The 18142-nt window shown below is 47.6% G+C and overlaps 1 protein-coding gene across 1 annotated transcript; it reads right to left on the bottom strand.

The window, feature by feature from the left end:
• Nucleotides 1–9815: 9815 nt before the first annotated feature.
• On the bottom strand, nucleotides 9816–17436 carry LOC144891091 (uncharacterized). Its single transcript, XM_078773477.1, has 3 exons — nucleotides 16485–17436; nucleotides 15592–16397; nucleotides 9816–9928 (listed from the first exon to the last, which is right to left on the bottom strand). Exons 1-3 carry the CDS (start codon nucleotides 16931–16933, stop codon nucleotides 9816–9818), a joined length of 1368 nt encoding a protein of 455 aa, XP_078629603.1. The 5' UTR covers nucleotides 16934–17436.
• Between the last annotated feature and the right edge of the window lie 706 nt (nucleotides 17437–18142).

Here is an 18142-nt window from a genome sequence, read left to right as displayed (position 1 = left end):
ACCTGGTCTTGGTGACCCCCGGACCGTGGGAGGACCCCGCCAGAAAGATCTCTGATTTATACGCTTTCGTAGCGCAATCAATATGACAGACACAATAATTCAAGTCAATAAGAAACCCCACACCAAGGATCCGGATTACTCAATAATATATTCCCCAATCAATCAACAACCATCAACAATCAATCACCAATATTACTAAGATGGCCATCTCATATATTTCCCCCCTTTCCCCACTCACGACCCCTCAATGGTCACTGTCCCTCACAATGTCTGTGGGCCCCTCCAGACCAAGGTGAAGGTCGACTTCTCCGCACACGGGCGGTTGAATGAACCCCCTGGCTGACGTGCTCCAAACGTGCACGTCGCGTACCGGGAACAGCTGCTGCCGCGCACACCTCCTTGCAAAGCAAAGCGGGCAAAGCAAAGCGCGGCTCGCAACGCGCGCGAGGCCCAAGGTGCGACCCGTACGCGTCCTTGTAGACGTGGAGGCAAACTGTGCCGGACGTTTGGTTCCGTGCACGAACCCACGGCAACTTGACGTGTAACCGGTAATTACCCCGCACAGGTAACTCCTCTCGCCAGACGGGCTTTCAAATGCAGCATTCCCCACGCTGCTCAATATCGACACCGCTCGCGTCGGAGCTGGGCGAGGAAGAAGAAGATAGCCGCTTCTCCAGGACCTCGTGTCTTTTTCTTCTTCCGGTTCACTATCCCGTTTCCGGTCTCCTGTTATCCGGAGCCTCTCTAACCCTTTAACCACAACAACCTTTAATAGAATAAACATTAATAAGCAATGACATGAATAGTAACTCCTCTAAATCCGGGAGCCGTAACAATATATATATATATATATATATATATATATATATATATATATATATATATATATATATATATATATATATATATATATATATATATTATATATACATATATATATATATATATATATACATATACATACGTATATATATATATATATACGTATATATATATACGTATATATATATATATATATATATACATATATATATATATATATATATATATATATATATATATATATATATATCTATCTGTGCAGCGTCTGTCCTGTCCTGTCTTGTCTTGTCCTGTGTTGTCACTGAACTACTTTCTCAAACTTTTGTGAAATCGTACCAAACTTCTGGAATGCACATATCTCTCCCGTCGGTATGTCGTAAGGGTATTTATTTAGAAAAAATTTCCAATTTTTTTTTTGGGGGGAATGTTTTTGGAAAAGTTTTTTTTTTTCAACTTCAATTGTTTATAAAATGTGATATCACGTATATTACAAATACATTTGTTCATAATATATAATATATATATATATATAATTATATATCATAATATATTCATAATAATATAATCATAATATATTTATAATTGTTTGAATTATGATTGGTTTAAACCATGACAAAACGGCAACTCGGGTCCAGTCATTTATCTATATATCTACACATCTGGGCAGTGTCTGTGTTCTCACTTAACGACTCCCTCAAACTTTTGTTTCCGTGGTTGTGAAGTGTTTTTAATAACGTTGTGGTGGTTTTGAATCATGTGGTGGTGAGGTATTTTGAATTATGTGGTGGTGAGGTGTTTTTAAATCACATGTATGATGTGATTGACATCATACATGTGATGTGATTGACATCATACATCATACATCATACATGTAATATCACAAACACAACAAATACATTTGTGCAAAGTAATTGTTTGTATTATGATTGGTGAAAATCATGACAACACAGCAACTCAGGTACAGTCATTGTCCTCAGCTAAAATAAGCCCGTTCCTCAGTATCGACGCATGGTGAGGCGAGCGCAGCGAGCCGAGCCAAGCTAGTATATATACGTATATATATATATATATATATATATATATATATATATATATATATATATATATATATCTGTGCAGTGTCTGTGTTGTCACTAAACTACTCCCTCAAACTTTTATGAAATCCGACCAAACTTCTGGTATGCACCTATTTCTCTCTCTTGTCGGTATGTCCTCAGGGTATTTTTTTGGAAAAATCTTCCAATTGTTTTTGGGGGGGGGGGGGGGGGATTTTTGGGGGAATTTTTTTTTTTTCAACTTCAATTGTTTATAAAAATGTAATATCACGTATATTACAAATACATTTGTGCATTATGATTGTTTTAATTATGATTGGTGTAAACCATGACAAAACAGCAACTCAGGTACAGTCATTTATCTATACAGTCACCTGAAAAAGTAAGTACACCCCATGTGAAGTTTTGACTTTTTCAACATATTTCAACATACAGCGATTTGATCTTCATTTCAACAATATTGATAGATAAAGGTGTTATAATATAACAAATATCATGAAACATTTACATTTTGTAGTCCATTGTATAATTTAAATGAACATAAATGCAAATTTCGCATGAGGAAAAAGTAAGTACACCCTTGGCTCTAATAGGTGGTATTGCCCCCTTTGGCAGAAACAACCTCAAATAGGCGTTTCTTATAACTGTCTACCAGTCTCTGACATCGACTGGGAGAAATTTTTGCCCACTCCTCCATGCAGAATTATTTCAGCTGTGCGATGTTTGAGGGGTTTCTTGCATGCACAGCTCGTTTAAAATCCCCCCACAACATCTCGATGGGATTTAGATCCGGGCTTTGACTTTTTTTCTTTTTTTTTGTATACAGAATCGAGGCTCGTGAAAGAGTTAACATTTATTTCACAAACAAATCAAACAGACAAACAAAATATATAAAAAGAGGGAGCAGAAGACAAGATGGGGAGAGAAGGGGAAGCACACAAACACAACATTTGAGAGCAGGGAGATGTGTGGGAGGGAGAGGGCTTGGGGGGAGGAGGCGTGGGAAAGGGGGGGGGGGGGGAGGGGTGGGAGAAGTATAAAACACAAGGACACCAAGGACTTCCAGGACAGAAGTTGGTATTTCAAAAAAGTGGATTTGGGGTGAAATTAGCGGGGGTATAAAAGATCAAGGTTTTGGATGGGGGAAGATAAATAGATGGTGGTGAACAGCTGTTTTAAAGACCTGGAGGGTGGAGTGGGATTGAAGAGAGTGAGGGAGTTTGTTCCAGACGCGGGAGAAAAGAGGAATGAAGGAGTGAAGGTGAGCAGAGAGTCTTGATTTTGGCAGTTTAACCATAAGAGGGTTGCATGCAGATCTTGTGCGACCTTTAGGAATATTTGGGGGACAGAGCCCACAGGGAGCTGGGGGGGCAAGGCCAGAGAGGAGTCGGTAGAAGACGGAAAGACCATCAACCTGCCTGCGGTGAGTGAGTGAAAGGCCCTTGGAGCTAGCTTCATCGCGGGAGATTCCAATGATTCTGAATGCTTTGGTGTCAACAGCGTGAAGACGAGCTAGGTGTGAGGCAGGAGCACCAGCCCAGAGGGGAGAGCAGTATTCCATTGAGCTGCGGATGAAAGCCTTGTATGTGGTGAGGAGCTCAGGTGTGCCAAGGAAGGACTTCGCATGACGGAGGATGCCCAGTTGGCGACTGGCTTTGGAGGCCAGATTTGCCATGTGGTTTTCTCAGGGAAGATCATGGCAGATAGTCAGACCCAAAAGCTTGAGTGACAGAACTTCTTGGAGAGGATTATTCAGAAAGTGGATGGGAGGGTTGTCCAGTCGGTCTTTTCGGAGAGACATCGTAAGAGTGTGAGATTTGTCAGGATTGAGAGACATGTTCCACTTGTTTGCCCAGTCTGTGATTTTGTCCAGGTCTGCAGAGAGTGAGGAGGCTGCAGACTGCCGATCTGAGGGATGAGGAATGGAACGACAGAGAGTAGGGTCATCAGCAAAGAGATAGAGAGGTTTTCAAGAGAGTCAGAGAGATCATTGATGAAGACCAGAAAAATTACAGGGCCCAGAACACTGCCTTGGGGAACTCCAGCCTGAACAGGAAGAGGAGATGAGAGAAACCCATTCAGGGCCACACATTGACTACTACTAGAGAGGAAGTCCGCCAGCCATGCGTGGAGATTTCCATGGATACCAAAGGAGGAGAGTTTGGTGAGCAGAGCCAGGTGCCAGACCGTATCGAAGGCACGTGATATGTCAAGGGAGACAGCTCTAATTTCCTGTTTGGCATTGAGGACCTCCATCCATTGTAGAGAAAGCAGAAGCAGCATGTCCAGAGTAGAGTGATCTGGTCTGAAACCAAATTGATGATCAGAGATCAAGCCATTGGAGAAGAGGAAAGATTTCATATCCGAAGCAATGATGGATTCCATGACTTTGCTGATAATTGGGAGGAGGCTGATTGGTCTGTAGATGCTAGGACCTGTTTTTGCACCTTTTTCTGCAAAGCGGTCATGTTGGCTGATTTCCAAGAAGATGGCAGATGACCTTGAGCAAAAGAGAGGGCGAAGAGAACAGAGAGAGGGAGTGAAAGAGCGGAAGAACAGGATTTTAGGACCCGTGGGCTGATGCCGTCACGTCCAGTTGCAGAATCAGAGTCGAGGGTTGACAAACTTTTCCACCTTTTCAGGAGGAAAGGACGCAGAGTCCAGGAGCAGCTGGGTACGACTGGGTATGGTGGGTACAGAGAGGGATGGGTTTGGAACACAAGATTTAGAGGCAAACACAGAGTTGAGGCATTCAGCTTTTTCACGTGCAGAGTCAGCTGTGTAGCCGTTTGAGGTGAGGGAGGGGGTGGAGGGGGAACAAACACCAGAAACACATTAACTTGGCCATTCCAGACCCTTCCATTTCTTTCTTTTCAGCCATTCCTTGGTGGATTTACTGGTATGTTTAGGGTCATTGTCATGTTGCAAGGTCCACCTTCGGTTGAGCTTCAACTTTCTGACAGATGGCCTCACATTATCCTCAAGCACCCTCTGGTACAATGAAGGATTCATAGTGGATTTAATGATGTGAGCTGCCCAGGCCCTGATGCAGCAAAGCTGCCCCAAACCATAATATTTCCACCACTATGCATTACAGTTGGTATCAGATTCTTGTGGTCAAATGCTGTCTTTGGTTTTCGCCAAACATGTCTTCTGGTACTGTGGCCAAATAGCTCTACCTTTGACTCATCTGTCCAGAGCACATTGTTCCAGAAGTGCTGGTGTTTGCCGAGGTGATCATTGGCAAACTTTAGTCTTGCCCTGGTGTTCTTTCTGGACAGCAAAGGTTTACTCCTGGCACACCACGCATGTCGATGAAATTTGTGCAGCCCCTTTCTAATGGTAGACTCGTGCACTTTGACATCAACAGTGGCAAGAGCTACCTGTAGGTCCCGTGATGACATTCTGGGGTTCTTAGAGAGTTCTTTCAGCATCTTGCGGTCAGCTCTCGGGCTGAACTTGCTGGGGCAGCCTGGTTTGAAGAAGTTGGCAGTTGTTTGGAATCTTCTCCACTTGTATATGATCTTCCGGACAGTCGAATGATTGATTTCAAATTGTTTGGAGATCTTTTTAAATCCCTTCCCAGATTCGTAGGCACCTATAACCTTCTTTCTGTAGGCCTCAGAGAGCTCTTTTGATCTCGGCATGGTGACGCCGTACACTTCAACAACAAAGAGCAAACCAAACTAAATGTCTGAGGTTTAAATAAGACAGGTTCCTCCAAGATCCTCTCTAACGATGTTCTAATCATTTGCACCTGAGCTGGTGCACCTGATTCTAATTTTAGGTATTTGAAGTAGTGATAAATGTAGGGGTGTACTTACTTTTTCCACATGCGAAATTTGCATTTATGTTTATTTAAATTATACAATAGACTACAAAATGTAAATGTTTCATGATATTTGTTATATTATATCACCTTTATCTATCAATATTGTTGAAATAAATATCAAATTGCTGTATGTTGAAATATGTTGAAAAAGCTTTACTTGGGGTGCACTTACTTTTTCACGTGACTGTGTGTGTGTGTGTGTATATATATATATATATATATATATATATATATATATATACATATATATGTCGGTGAATCAATTGAAGGTCCACCACGATGAAGAAGAAGAAGTAACAAGATTTATTGATATACCAAGTACACAACGCGGAGATGCAGAGAAACGGGACTCAAAGGAGTCTCCAAGATTCTCAAGACATCTGACTCCACCATACCAAGAGTTGAGTTTAAATACAAAATCTAATCAAATTATTCTTCCGCGAAACAAAAGGCCGTTTCAAAGGGATAAAGAATTTGAATTCCCCCATCCTGTCTTTATCGGCTTGAATTGTTAATGAAAACCAGACTCAAATGTTATCCCCTTTCCTGTCGGCTTGAATTGTTGGTCTTAGCCCTGGCTCCAGACTTTTATCAGAGCAGCTAAACAAAATAATTATTTCGTTTTTCAATGTGAAGTAAAGCAAATTGCCATCATTTTAATGGTACAATTCCCCATATATATATATAGTTACGGATCTCAGAAACGGCACTCCCCTTATCAAGGGGGGGGGGGGGTTAATCCCCTTGGCCTGTTAAGCTGGCCGTCTCTAGTCCTGGTACTTATAACGCTCCTTTGCGGGGTGAGCTTGGTCAGGGTTATTGGTCAAGGTGTTCTCCCGAATACCTTTACCAATCCCTCCGCAAAGCAGGGAGACAAGTATCGCTCGAACCACAGACAAGATGGTATTTGCCGAGCGGTTTAGCAATCCACAATCCGAGCCGTTAGCAATTGACTAACCCGATTCTGCGCGTTGGCCGAATCGTGCCACAGGTACTCAATGGGAAGAAGGGACTAAAGCGATCGGGGGAGAATGAAACCAAAAGGTTAAGAAATAACAGACATTTATTAATTATGTACAAAACCAAAACCAAAGAAGAAACGAAAGTAATATACAGGAGAAGAAGAAGAAGATACACAGGGCAGCCTTAAACAGTCTTATATTATCATCGCCCAGGACAGACAAACAGACTTACACGAAAGGGGAAAAGCAGGCAGGAATGACTAGAAGAGGGAGAAGGTCCAGGTTGGACAGCAGGGCTGGAAGGTTCGGGCAGAGGCACAGCATTGAGGTCCACTCCAGGTCCACACTCCGGGCTGGAAGTGAACAGCCAGCGGCAGCTTCTGGTCTCGTATCTCACACGGTCGGACAATTTTTTTTTTTTGTATACTGAATCGAGGCTCGTGAAAGAGCTGACATTTACTTCACAAACAAATCAACCAGACAAACAAAATATATAAAAAGAGGGAGCGGAAGACAAGAGAAGGGAAAGCACACAAACACTTGCGAATGAAGCGCGGGATTGTCGCCGTCAAAAGGACCCACTCTCCTCCTTACAATGCTCCATATCCTCGTCGGGTACCTCACTCATCTGCCGGATCACGTCTTTTCCCTCAACTCCTCAAGCACCTTCTCACTCGACTCTCAAACAGTCCCTTGCAGCCGCTTTTATTGTCCGTGTCGGAATCAAGCCGCCGGCTCCGATGACTTGCCTACCGGTTGGCTCGCCGCGGCGCTGGTTGGCCGGCAAAGGGCTCGCTGACTCCACCTCTGCTGACGAGTCGACGTGCCACACCTTGTTCTTGTGGCCCTGCCCCCTTCTTCCTCGGCTTGACCGCATGGCTTTTGGCGGCGTGGTGCCAGCAAAACAGCCCAATGCAACGGCGGCGAACGCTGCTGGCAAACGAAGTACTGTGGCCTATCTTATTTGATTGATGCAACGCAGATTCACCTATTGGGAACAGATCCTTAAGTGACACACATAATAATGGAATAACTACGGAGAGGTCCTATGGTTCTCTACGTGTTGTACATTGACTAACTAGGGTGTGATCTTTAACAAAGCCAATTGATGGGGATATTTACAGGGGATCATTTATAAGGGAAACATTTACCAAAATTTACGAGTGAAGGTTCTAAAAACCGTAACACAGCACCCGTCTTTCCTCTTGGGCCGTCCCGGCCCGAAATAACTTTACTTAATGTGACACTCAGGTGTAGTAGCCCTCTACTATTAACCTTACCCTTGAGTGCGACAGTTTTAAAACAACTACGTATGTCCCGCCTGCAACATTGCATCCTACCTAACAGACTCACGCCCACAGAATAACCGAATTGCGGAATGGTTTTGAAACTACACATTTACGGTGGGGAGCATCATTTACAAGACTATTTGGTCTTTACACTGCAAACCCAGGACCTGTCATTTTGGGAGACAAAAATAATCTTTTGAAAAGAGAGGAAGAAGCATGCACTGCACTGCACCGATACACCATACTCAAATGCCCGGGGATGCACAATTGATATTGCAGTGCACCCCCGAGCACAAGAGCATCACAAAGCACCAAAGCACCAAAGCACCATCCAGTGCTCATTTCACACATTTCAACAAACAAACTGTTGACCGGGTTGTCAGCTCCTGCTTCCCCTGCTCTGCTGGTCCGATGTTTCTTGCCGTTGTCTTGTTCTTTCCTTGTGGCCTATTTGAACTAATAAAAAGGCACACAAGGCGTCAATTTTTAATTGGGGCCAATAGGGGCCAAATAAGGGTGGTCCACCTGTATGGCAAAGGGGGCCACCTCACCGTGGTCCGCAAGCAAGGACTCTCTCTGGCCATCATGGCCGGTCCCAGCAGAGGGGTCAAGCCCCAACATGTGGGGTCCATAAGGGTGTGGTGCTTGGCCACAGAAATGTGTGGTCCATAAAGTGGTGCTCGGCCGCAAGTCGTGCCGTCCATAAGGTGGTGTACCGGGCCAGGCAGGCTGTGCAGCGGCGGCTCGGGCACACAAGTGCGGCTACCTGTGCACTCCCCCCCCCCCCCCCCCCGGACCCAAAAGAACAAGCCGTGAGTGGGGAAGGAAAGGACACAGCAAGCATCGGGGCAAGGTCGCAAGGGTACACATCAAAACAAGGTAATGCAGAGGTGAGGTGCGCATGGCAGCGAGCGGAGAAAGCTCGTCCCTACCGTACGTCACCCCCCCCTGTCACCTACACTACCCTTGCCCTTACCCCGTATTTACACAACTCTACACATTTACAAATTCGTCACTATCGTCTCGTCTTCCCCATATCTCCCCTAATCCAAATTCGTTATCAATCCCTCTAACCAAATTTGCCATCAAGCCCAATTTCTCATCAATTCCTCATAAGGAGGAAGAGATGCAACAAACAAGCACAATGTCACCCCCACGTCATGATGCGTCTCACCATTCCAAAACATTTGCAACAAAAAAACCATGGTGTGGAGTCCTGTCACCTTGGTGAGTGGATGTAGATGGTGCGAAGAGACTTCAATCCTAACTATACTTCTAAATGACTTCAAAACTTTTACTCTACCCGGGGTCTTTCCCTGCAAAACCATTGGCCACTTTACTCTATGCGGTTCTAAAAACCAATTCCCACTGACCATCTGTGGCGCTCACCAATTTGGGGTCTCACTCCCCCGATTCTTCCTTCTGCGCCCTTGCACAATTTCGGGGCTGAGTCGTGTGGCTCCCCTAGCAGGTCTTACTTACCTGCGCACCTCCGCCACTGAACGTCACCACCCGAGCTTGCCTAGCTCCTTTCCTAACCTGGGGAAGGCCCTCTGGCTCCCTTACCCCACTCGACTGCCCTCCTTGGCATCGGGCTACCCGGGTCCTCCTCCTAGGATCCTTGGGCCCCACTCACAACAACACAACTACCCTAACTGGGGCAGGCCCCTCCTGGCTCTCTCACCCCCTGATCTCTAACTGGCTCCCAGAGCCTACCTGTGGCCTCACCTGGCAGACAGACTAACAGTGGCGGAGTGCCCATAACTACAAATGGTCATGCAACTACAACAACCCCCAAGGAACTGCAGCCGCATGCAGCTGAAGCTCCGAGGGAGTTGGTGACGTAATGTCATGGTCAAGGACCATAGCCTCCAACTGGCATCGTTCCGAGCATAACTCCCAAGGGATTCGGACCGCATGCAGTTGGAACCCCAAGGGAATTGGTTACTCCGGACACCAGGTGGAAAACTATGGTGGGCAATGATCATAACTACGAATTCAGCCACACGCCCACCCAATTCCACTTTACTCATGCACCAATCACAACACTCCTGTGCAACTACTCGCACCACAGATGCCAATATCCAACCACAATTTACCTACTTTTAAACTACCCTCCCCGGGTATTCGTGAAATGGTCCATCTTCCCCATCCACTCCTTTCGCACCAACCACTCCACTCCACATATTCCACACTACTCACTACACACCATCCATTCTATACTCCATTCCATCGTTTCCATTCAACCATTCTCCATTCACCTGTGCTTCACCTGCACTTGCTCACTCACCTGGTGCTCACACACACCTGGTGGCTCTTGCACCCATCTTTCCTCCCAGGCTCATTCAATCAATGCAATACACAATCACAATTACTCACTCATACACTGCATCATCTAAGCTGACTGGTTTCCCTCTAACTTAGTGCATCCCCAGTCATCCCTTACACTATTGCACATACCACGTCGTTAACAACCATTCTAACCTACCTACGTCCCCTACTACCTGTACCATGTCACTACTTAACCCTACAGTTACCTATGGTCATCTTTCTAACTCCTATCAATAACCGAACCCTCCCTGGCTAGGTTTTCACCGCCATAACCCCATAAACTACTGCTCATGTGCCCTGGTGGATGTGAGGGATGGTGGATTTACCATCCCTCTACATTGGGCATCTCTCACTATCACTCCCAGTCCTCTGGCACTATGAGCCCCCCTCACAAGAGGTACTGGGTCCTGCCTCGGCATCGAAAGCCGAGGCAATCCACGAGGGCACCTGCTCGCCGGTATAAGGTCTTATACGGTCAGCATGGACGATCCGAGGGAGGGCTCGTGGCCCCATTTTGATCTTTACGACCACGTCACAGACTTGCGACAGGATGACCCCCGGGCCTTGCCAGGGAGAGGTGAGTTTTGGGCACCTACCCTTCCGCCTCCGGGGATTAAAGAACCAAATCTTCATCCCGGAGCGTACTGGCTCCCCTGGCTCTGGTGGTCGTACCTGCGCTTCATCTTGGCCCCCGCCAGATGGAGATGGCGGCGGGCGAAGGCGTGGACCCTCTCCATGCCTTCCTCCAGGTGACGTGCGTAACCCTCCCTCGGCGGTGTCGGTGGTGTCTGGCACGGGACCGCATCGCAAGTCGGCGGGAGCCCGCAACTCCTGCCCATACATAAGCAACGCTGGACTGCATGCGGTGGCCCCGTGCTGGCTAGTTCGGTAGGCCATCAATAAGTATGGGAGATGTTCGTCCCAGTCATCCTGACAGTTGGTGGTGAACAAGGCCAGTTGTTGGACCAATGTTCGATTGAACCTTTCCACCATCCCGTCAGATTGGGGTCTGAGGGGCGTTGTCCTGGTTTTCCTAATTGACAGGAGTCTGCACACATCTTTTGGCAATTGACTTTCAAAATTTCGACCCTGATCGGTGTGCAGCTCCTGTGGAATCCCATGCCGACATACAAATCCTTCCACGAAGGCCTGCGCTACCACCCCGGCTTCTTGGTTGGGGAGGGCGTAGGCCTACGGCCACTTGGTGAAATGGTCCATTACAACGAGGATGTACTTATTACCTTGGCGGGTGTGGGGTAGTGGTCCTAGAATATCCATAGCCACCCGCTCAAGGGGGGCCCCCACCTGGTGTAATTGAAGGGGGGCCTCATCCTCCGTGCTGGTCCCTTTTTAGCAGTACAGGCATCGCATCTCCGACACCAGTCCTGTATATCGCGCCCCATATTAACCCAATAGAACCTCCGGCGGACCGGAGATGTTGTCTTTGTCCTGCCCAAATGGCCGCCGGAGCGGGTACCATGCACCTGTTGTAATATGATGTTTTTGAATTTGTCTGGGACTATCACCAGCCAGGAAGGTCTCTCAGAGGGAACCTCCACCCACTTGCGATACAAGATGTTATCCTTCAATTCCAGGGTCTGCCACTGAACCCAATATGCCTTTGTTTGTGCCCCGAGGGGGGTGACCTCTTCCCCATTAGCTCTTTGCCCCAATCGCACCCATTTGTACACCGGTCCCAGGACGGGATCCTCCTGCTGGGCCGTGCTCCACGCCAAAGTTCCAAATTCTTCATCTGTGGTTAGTGGCAAAATTGGCCCTCTCACCCGGGTTGCACGGACGACGAGGATCGGGGCAGAATCGCCCAATTGCTCCCTCTCCTCGTATCTCGCACAAAATTTACAGTTTTGCCCCAGACAAGGACGCCGAGAGTGCGTCAGCATTCCCATGGGCCTTCCCGGCCCTATGGGTCACATTAAAATCGTACTGCTGCAACTTTTCCAACCACCTTGCAATTTGGCCCTCCCGGTTCCTTGAACCGAAGGAGCCATTGCAAGGAGGAATGGCCAGTTCGAACCAAAAATTTCCGCCCGTACAAGTACGGGTGGAAATGGTTCATGGCAGCCAGCATAGCCAACAGTTCCTTGCGGGTGACGCAATAATTTCGTTCGGGTCTACTCAAGGCCTGACTATAATAAGCAATCACTCTCTCCACGCCCTCCTGTGTCTCACACAAAACTGCGCCCAATCCTTCATGGCTTGCATCCGTGTCCAGGGTAAATGTCCCGTCACTAGTGGGGTATGCTAGAATGGGTGCGGATGTCAAACACCCCTTCACTTTTAGGAAGGCCTCTTGGCACTCCCTTGTCCAATTAAATCGCGTCCCCTTCTCCGTAAGCCGGTGAAGGGGCCGGGCCAACTCTGCAAATTTCGCCACAAAGCGCCGGTAGTAGGAGCAGAGTCCCAAAAATCCCCGCACCTCCTTGATGGTACGTGGTGCGGGCCACTCCTCTACCGCTGTAATTTTGCCTGGGTCTGTTTTTACCCCCTTGTGACCGATAACGTAAGCTAGATAGGCCACCTCTCTTGCAAACAAAGTGCACTTGCTCGGACTCAATTTCAGCCCTGTGTTACGTGGTCCTCCTGGTGACTACCTGGTTTCGGTGACCCCCGGACCGTGAGAGGAACTCCGCCAGAAAGATCTATTATGTATGCGCTTTTGTAACGCAATCAATATGAATTCCAATCAAGAAAAAACCCCACACCAAGAATCCGGAATCATCAATGATATATTCCCCGAGCAATCAACCATCAACAATCAGCAATCAATATTACCAAGATGTAAACTCATCTACATTAACTCTAAGATGGCCATCTTATACATTCCTCACGTGAGCCCCACTCCCGACTCCCTCCATGGTCAATGTCTCTCACAATGTCTCCGTACTCCTGTAGTTCGATCTCCGCACGTGGGCGGTTGAACGGATCCTTCCTGACGTGCTTCCACCGGGCACGTCCCCGTACCGGGAACAACGGCTGCAGCGCACACCTCCTGGCCACGCAAAGCGGGTAAAGCAAAGCGGGCAAAGCAACACGTGGCTTGCCCAGCGCGCGAGGCCCAACGTGCGACCCGTACGCGGCCTTGTAGACGGTGAGGCGAACTGTGCCGGACGCTTGGTTCCGTGCACGAACCCACAGTGACTTGACGTGTCAAAGGGTAGTTACACGTCCCGGTAACTCCTCTCGCCAGACGGGCTTTTAAACGCCGATTCCGTTACGTTGCTCAATAGCGATACCGCTCGCGTCCGAGCTCGGCGAGGAAGAAGAAGAATCGTCGCTTCTCCAGGACCTCGTGTCTTTTTTCCTTCCGTTTCCGGTCTCCTTTTTCCCAGAAGGGCTCCTGACCCTTTAATCACAACAACCTTTAATCGACTACACATTGATTATCAAAGACCTGAATAGTAATTCACATACATTCACATAAATATGTAACACTCCCCCCCTTCAAGAAAGAAAGTTTGAACCCAGCGAAAACTTTCTTTGCCAGCCAACTTGGATAAACAAACCAGATAACTCACCCCCCCCCCCCCCCTCCAACTCATCAGTTCCCCCCGGGCACAGTCATCACTTAAAAATAAAGCAACAAAATTTCACACAATCCCCTAGATTAATTCCCTCTGGACCAAGCGGCAACCACTTCTAGTTTCTCTTGAATGACGGTTAAGAGGTGGTGACCAAAGCCCCCAAATTTAAACCTCTCTATAGCACTTTTTCGGGAGGCCCAGCGGAGTATTCCCTACATGGACGCCTTCAGGAATGTGGAGTTCACGGTTAGTCCGGGGAGGAAAGTTCATTACATGGACGCCTTTAAGAACGTGGAGTTCACGGTTAGTCCGTGCAGGAAAGTTCACTACCTGGACGCCTTTAAGAACGTGGCGTTCACGGTTAGTCCGTGTAGGAGCCCCGGCTCGGCGGCTCCCCCGTATATAGTGCTTCAACTTCTCCAGACTCCTAACAGTTACGGTGGGACCCCTTGTCCCAGCCGTTACCTGACTGGCGGTCTCCTTCTCGGCCAGTGCTCCGACCTTCATTCTTTCGGGAGGTGCCGTAACTCTGGGAGCCTCCATAGTAATATCGGCTGCTGCCAACACCAAAACTACTGCCAAGTTGTCCTCTTCTGTAGACCTCTCGACGCCTACAAAAGGCCTTCCCTACTGTTATGGTCCGACCCTCCAAATCCTTACCATTCCAATTCTTCTCTGCCTCCCTGGCGTCTCTTGTGCTTGCAAACGTGACAAAGCCGAACCCTGTTGACCATTGCGTTTCCCTGTCTTTTACCACCCGCACTTCCACCAGCGGCCCATATCTGTTGAAGACAGAGGTCAGAACTTCTTCCTCTGTGTTGAAGTTCAGTCCCCCTACAAATAACTTGGAACTTTTGTCGCCATCCCGAGCTGGTGGGGTGTTATTTTCCCTGCTGGGCTTTCTACCAACCATCGGGTTACCATAAACTTGATCACCGGCCAAATCATTCCCGATAACCAAGAACACTCCCTCTACAGGAAGAGTGGCTTGTAAACCTACGGTGACCGGTCCTGACACTAACTCGGACTCCAAATGGATGACATGAAGTGGAGCTCTAACACAGCCACCAATCCCCTGTAAACGAACACTATCACCAGTTGCCGTCTCCTCTGACAATGGCAAGATGCCCTCAAGCATTAAAGATTGATGTGCTCCTGTGTCCTTCAAAACCCTAACCGGTCTTGGGTTAGTCAAGTCTCCCTTGAGTGAGACCAACCCCTCATAAATAAATGGTTGGTAACTCTTCTGTGGGCGATTTCTTACGTTTGCCATCGCATTCGGAGTTGTACCAGTCGGACTCCGCTCTGGGTTGTCCCTTTTCATGAGGTAACAACTGGACATCAAGTGTCCAGGTTTTTTGCAAAAGGCCCAAGTAGGCCCGGAGGAAAAACTCGTGGTCTGCCTCGGGCCCCCCGGGAAATAAGTTTGTCTTGGGCCCGTAGCCCCCTGATTTCGAACAGTTCGGGTATCAGCGTTGTCCCCGTATTCATCTCGAGGCCGCCGCCATGTATTGTCGTTCTCCGCACCTGCTGGTCCACACCTCCCCTGCGGAGATCTAGGCGAGGAGTTAGGTTCGTGGACCCCTATCCGGTGTGTTAAGGCATAATCATCTGCCATGGTGGCTGCGTCCCACAACTTTGGTACTTTCTTTTCCTGCAGGTACACTTTGATGTCCTCGTGGACACACTGTTCAAATTCCTCCACCACGATCAAGTCACGCAATGTTTCGAAGTCTTTCCCGACTCCTTTTGACTCACACCACCGATCAAACATGTTTTCTTTCACTCTGGCAAACTCCACATGGGTCTCACTCTCCCTCTTCCTGGCATTCCTGAATTTTTGCCGGTAAGCTTCAGGAACCAACTCATAGGCTTTGAGGATGTGCTTCTTCAATACCTCATAATCTGCACATTGGTCCATTGGTAGCGCCGAATAAATCTCTTGAGCTTTTCCCACCAGCACACTTTGCACTAGTATGGTCCAGGCCTCCTCCGGCCAGTTTAACTGTCGAGCCACTTTCTCAAAGTGTGGAAAAAATTTCGCGACTTCCTTTTCACTGAAGGGTGGAACCAGCCTCACATGTCTGCCCACATCCCAGGTGTTCTGGCTAGGTGTCGACCCCGTCAGCAAGGGTGGTACCTCTCCCCGTTCTCTCATTAACTCCAGCTCCTTGAATTTAATTTCCTGCTGAAGCTCCATGTCACGTTCCTTTAATTCCCTTTCCGCTTTTCTCTCCTCTGCTTCGAGGTCCCTTGCAGCTCTCCTCTCCTCTGCTTTTCTCCCTTCTAACCTTTCCTGGAGTTCTCGTTCCACTCTCCTTTCCTCTGCTTGTTTCTCTTCTCTCCTCTCTTCTGCTTTCCTTTCTGCTTCTGCTCTTTCCTTTTCTGCTTTCCTTTCTTCTTCTGCTAACCTTTCCTGGAGTTCTCGTTCCACTCTCCTTTCCTCTGCTTGTTTCTCTTCTCTCCTCTCTTCTGCTTTCCTTTCTTCTTCTGCTCTTTCCTTTTCTGCTTTCCTTTCTTCTTCTGCTCTTTCCTTTTCTGCTTTCCTTTCTTCTTCTGCTAACCTTTCCTGGAGTTCTCGTTCCACTCTCCTTTCCTCTGCTAGTTTCTCTTCTCTCCTCTCTTCTGCTTTCCTTTCTTTTTCTTTTAACCTTTCCTGGAGTTCTCGTTCCACTCTCCTTTCCTCTGCTTGTTTCTCTTCTCTCCTCTCTTCTGCTTTCCTTTCTTCTTCTGCTCTTTCCTTTTCTGCTTTCCTTTCTTCTTCTGCTCTTTCCTTTTCTGCGTTCCTTTCTTCTTCTGCTCTTTCCTTTTCTGCTTTCCTTTCTTCTTCTTTGATCCGTTCCTGGCTCCGTAATTGCAACTCCAGTTTCCGGAGCTCAACGTCTTCTGGTTCTTCGGGTAGCCACTCCCAGGCTAACTTGTCCCATGTTCCTAATCCCACCATAAACTGTATCACCGTGGTCTGCAACTCTGCCTTCCTCAAATTAGTTCGGACCTCCAAGTTAAAATGTTTGGCCAATTTCAAGAGGTCCGCTTTTAGTAACGCTCGGAACTGTGCCTCACTAGGTGTTACCGCAAAGTTCTGTGCAACAAACGCCATGGTGACTATCGTTAACACCTGTTAACCTTCCCCCAAGACTTTACCACAATTTCTCAAAAATTTACCAATTAATAATTAATTAATAAATTTTAATTAATAAAAACTATTATTTTATTATGTTATACAATTTTAAATCCCGGACGTAGACCCAATTGCGAATCCGCAAATCGTAATTTGGACGAGCCCCCAATTCTGTTACGTGGTCCTCCTGGTGACTACCTGGTCTCGGTGACCCCCGGACCGTGAGAGGAACTCCGCCAGAAAGATCTATTATGTATGCGCTTTTGTAACGCAATCAATATGAATTCCAATCAAGAAAAAACCCCACACCAAGAATCCGGAATCATCAATGATATATTCCCCGAGCAATCAACCATCAACAATCAGCAATCAATATTACCAAGATGTAAACTCATCTACATTAACTCTAAGATGGCCATCTTATACATTCCTCACGTGAGCCCCACTCCCGACTCCCTCCGTGGTCAATGTCTCTCACAATGTCTCCGTACTCCTGTAGTTCGATCTCCGTACATGGGCGGTTGAACGGATCCTTCCTGACGTGCTTCCACCGGGCACGTCCCGTACCGGGAACAACGGCTGCAGCGCACACCTCCTGGCCAAGCAAAGTGGGTAAAGCAAAGCGGGCAAAGCAACACGCGGCTTGCCCAGCGCGCGAGGCCCAATGTGCGACCCGTACGCAGCCTTGTAGACAGTGAGGTGAACTGTGCCGGACGCTTGGTTCCGTGCACGAACCCACAGTGACTTGACGTGTCAAAGGGTAGTTACACGTCCTGGTAACTCCTCTCGCCAGACGGGCTTTTAAACGCCGATTCCGTTACGTTGCTCAATAGCGATACCGCTCGCGTCCGAGCTCGGCGAGGAAGAAGAAGAATCGTCGCTTCTCCAGGACCTCGTGTCTTTTTTCCTTCCGTTTCCGGTCTCCTTTTTCCCAGAAGGGCTCCTGACCCTTTAATCGCAACAACCTTTAATCGACTACACATTGATAAGCAAAGACCTGAATAGTAATTCACATACATTCACATAAATATGTAACACCTGCCTGTCTGAGGCACCCAAACACCTGGTCCAAATTAGCTATAGCCTGGGGGAATGTTTTGGCATGTACTAGGACGTCATTCGGATATACCAGGCAGGACTGCCATGGCATGCCGCCTAGCAAATGTTCCATTAATCTCTCAAAGGTAG

This window comes from Myxine glutinosa, chromosome 3 (assembly GCF_964187855.1).
Source record: "Myxine glutinosa chromosome 3, kmMyxGlut1.1, whole genome shotgun sequence".
NCBI classification, from domain to species: Eukaryota; Metazoa; Chordata; class Myxini; order Myxiniformes; family Myxinidae; genus Myxine; species Myxine glutinosa.
The sequence above is the reverse complement of the archived record's forward strand: the minus strand, read 5'-3'. Positions and strand labels throughout refer to the sequence as shown.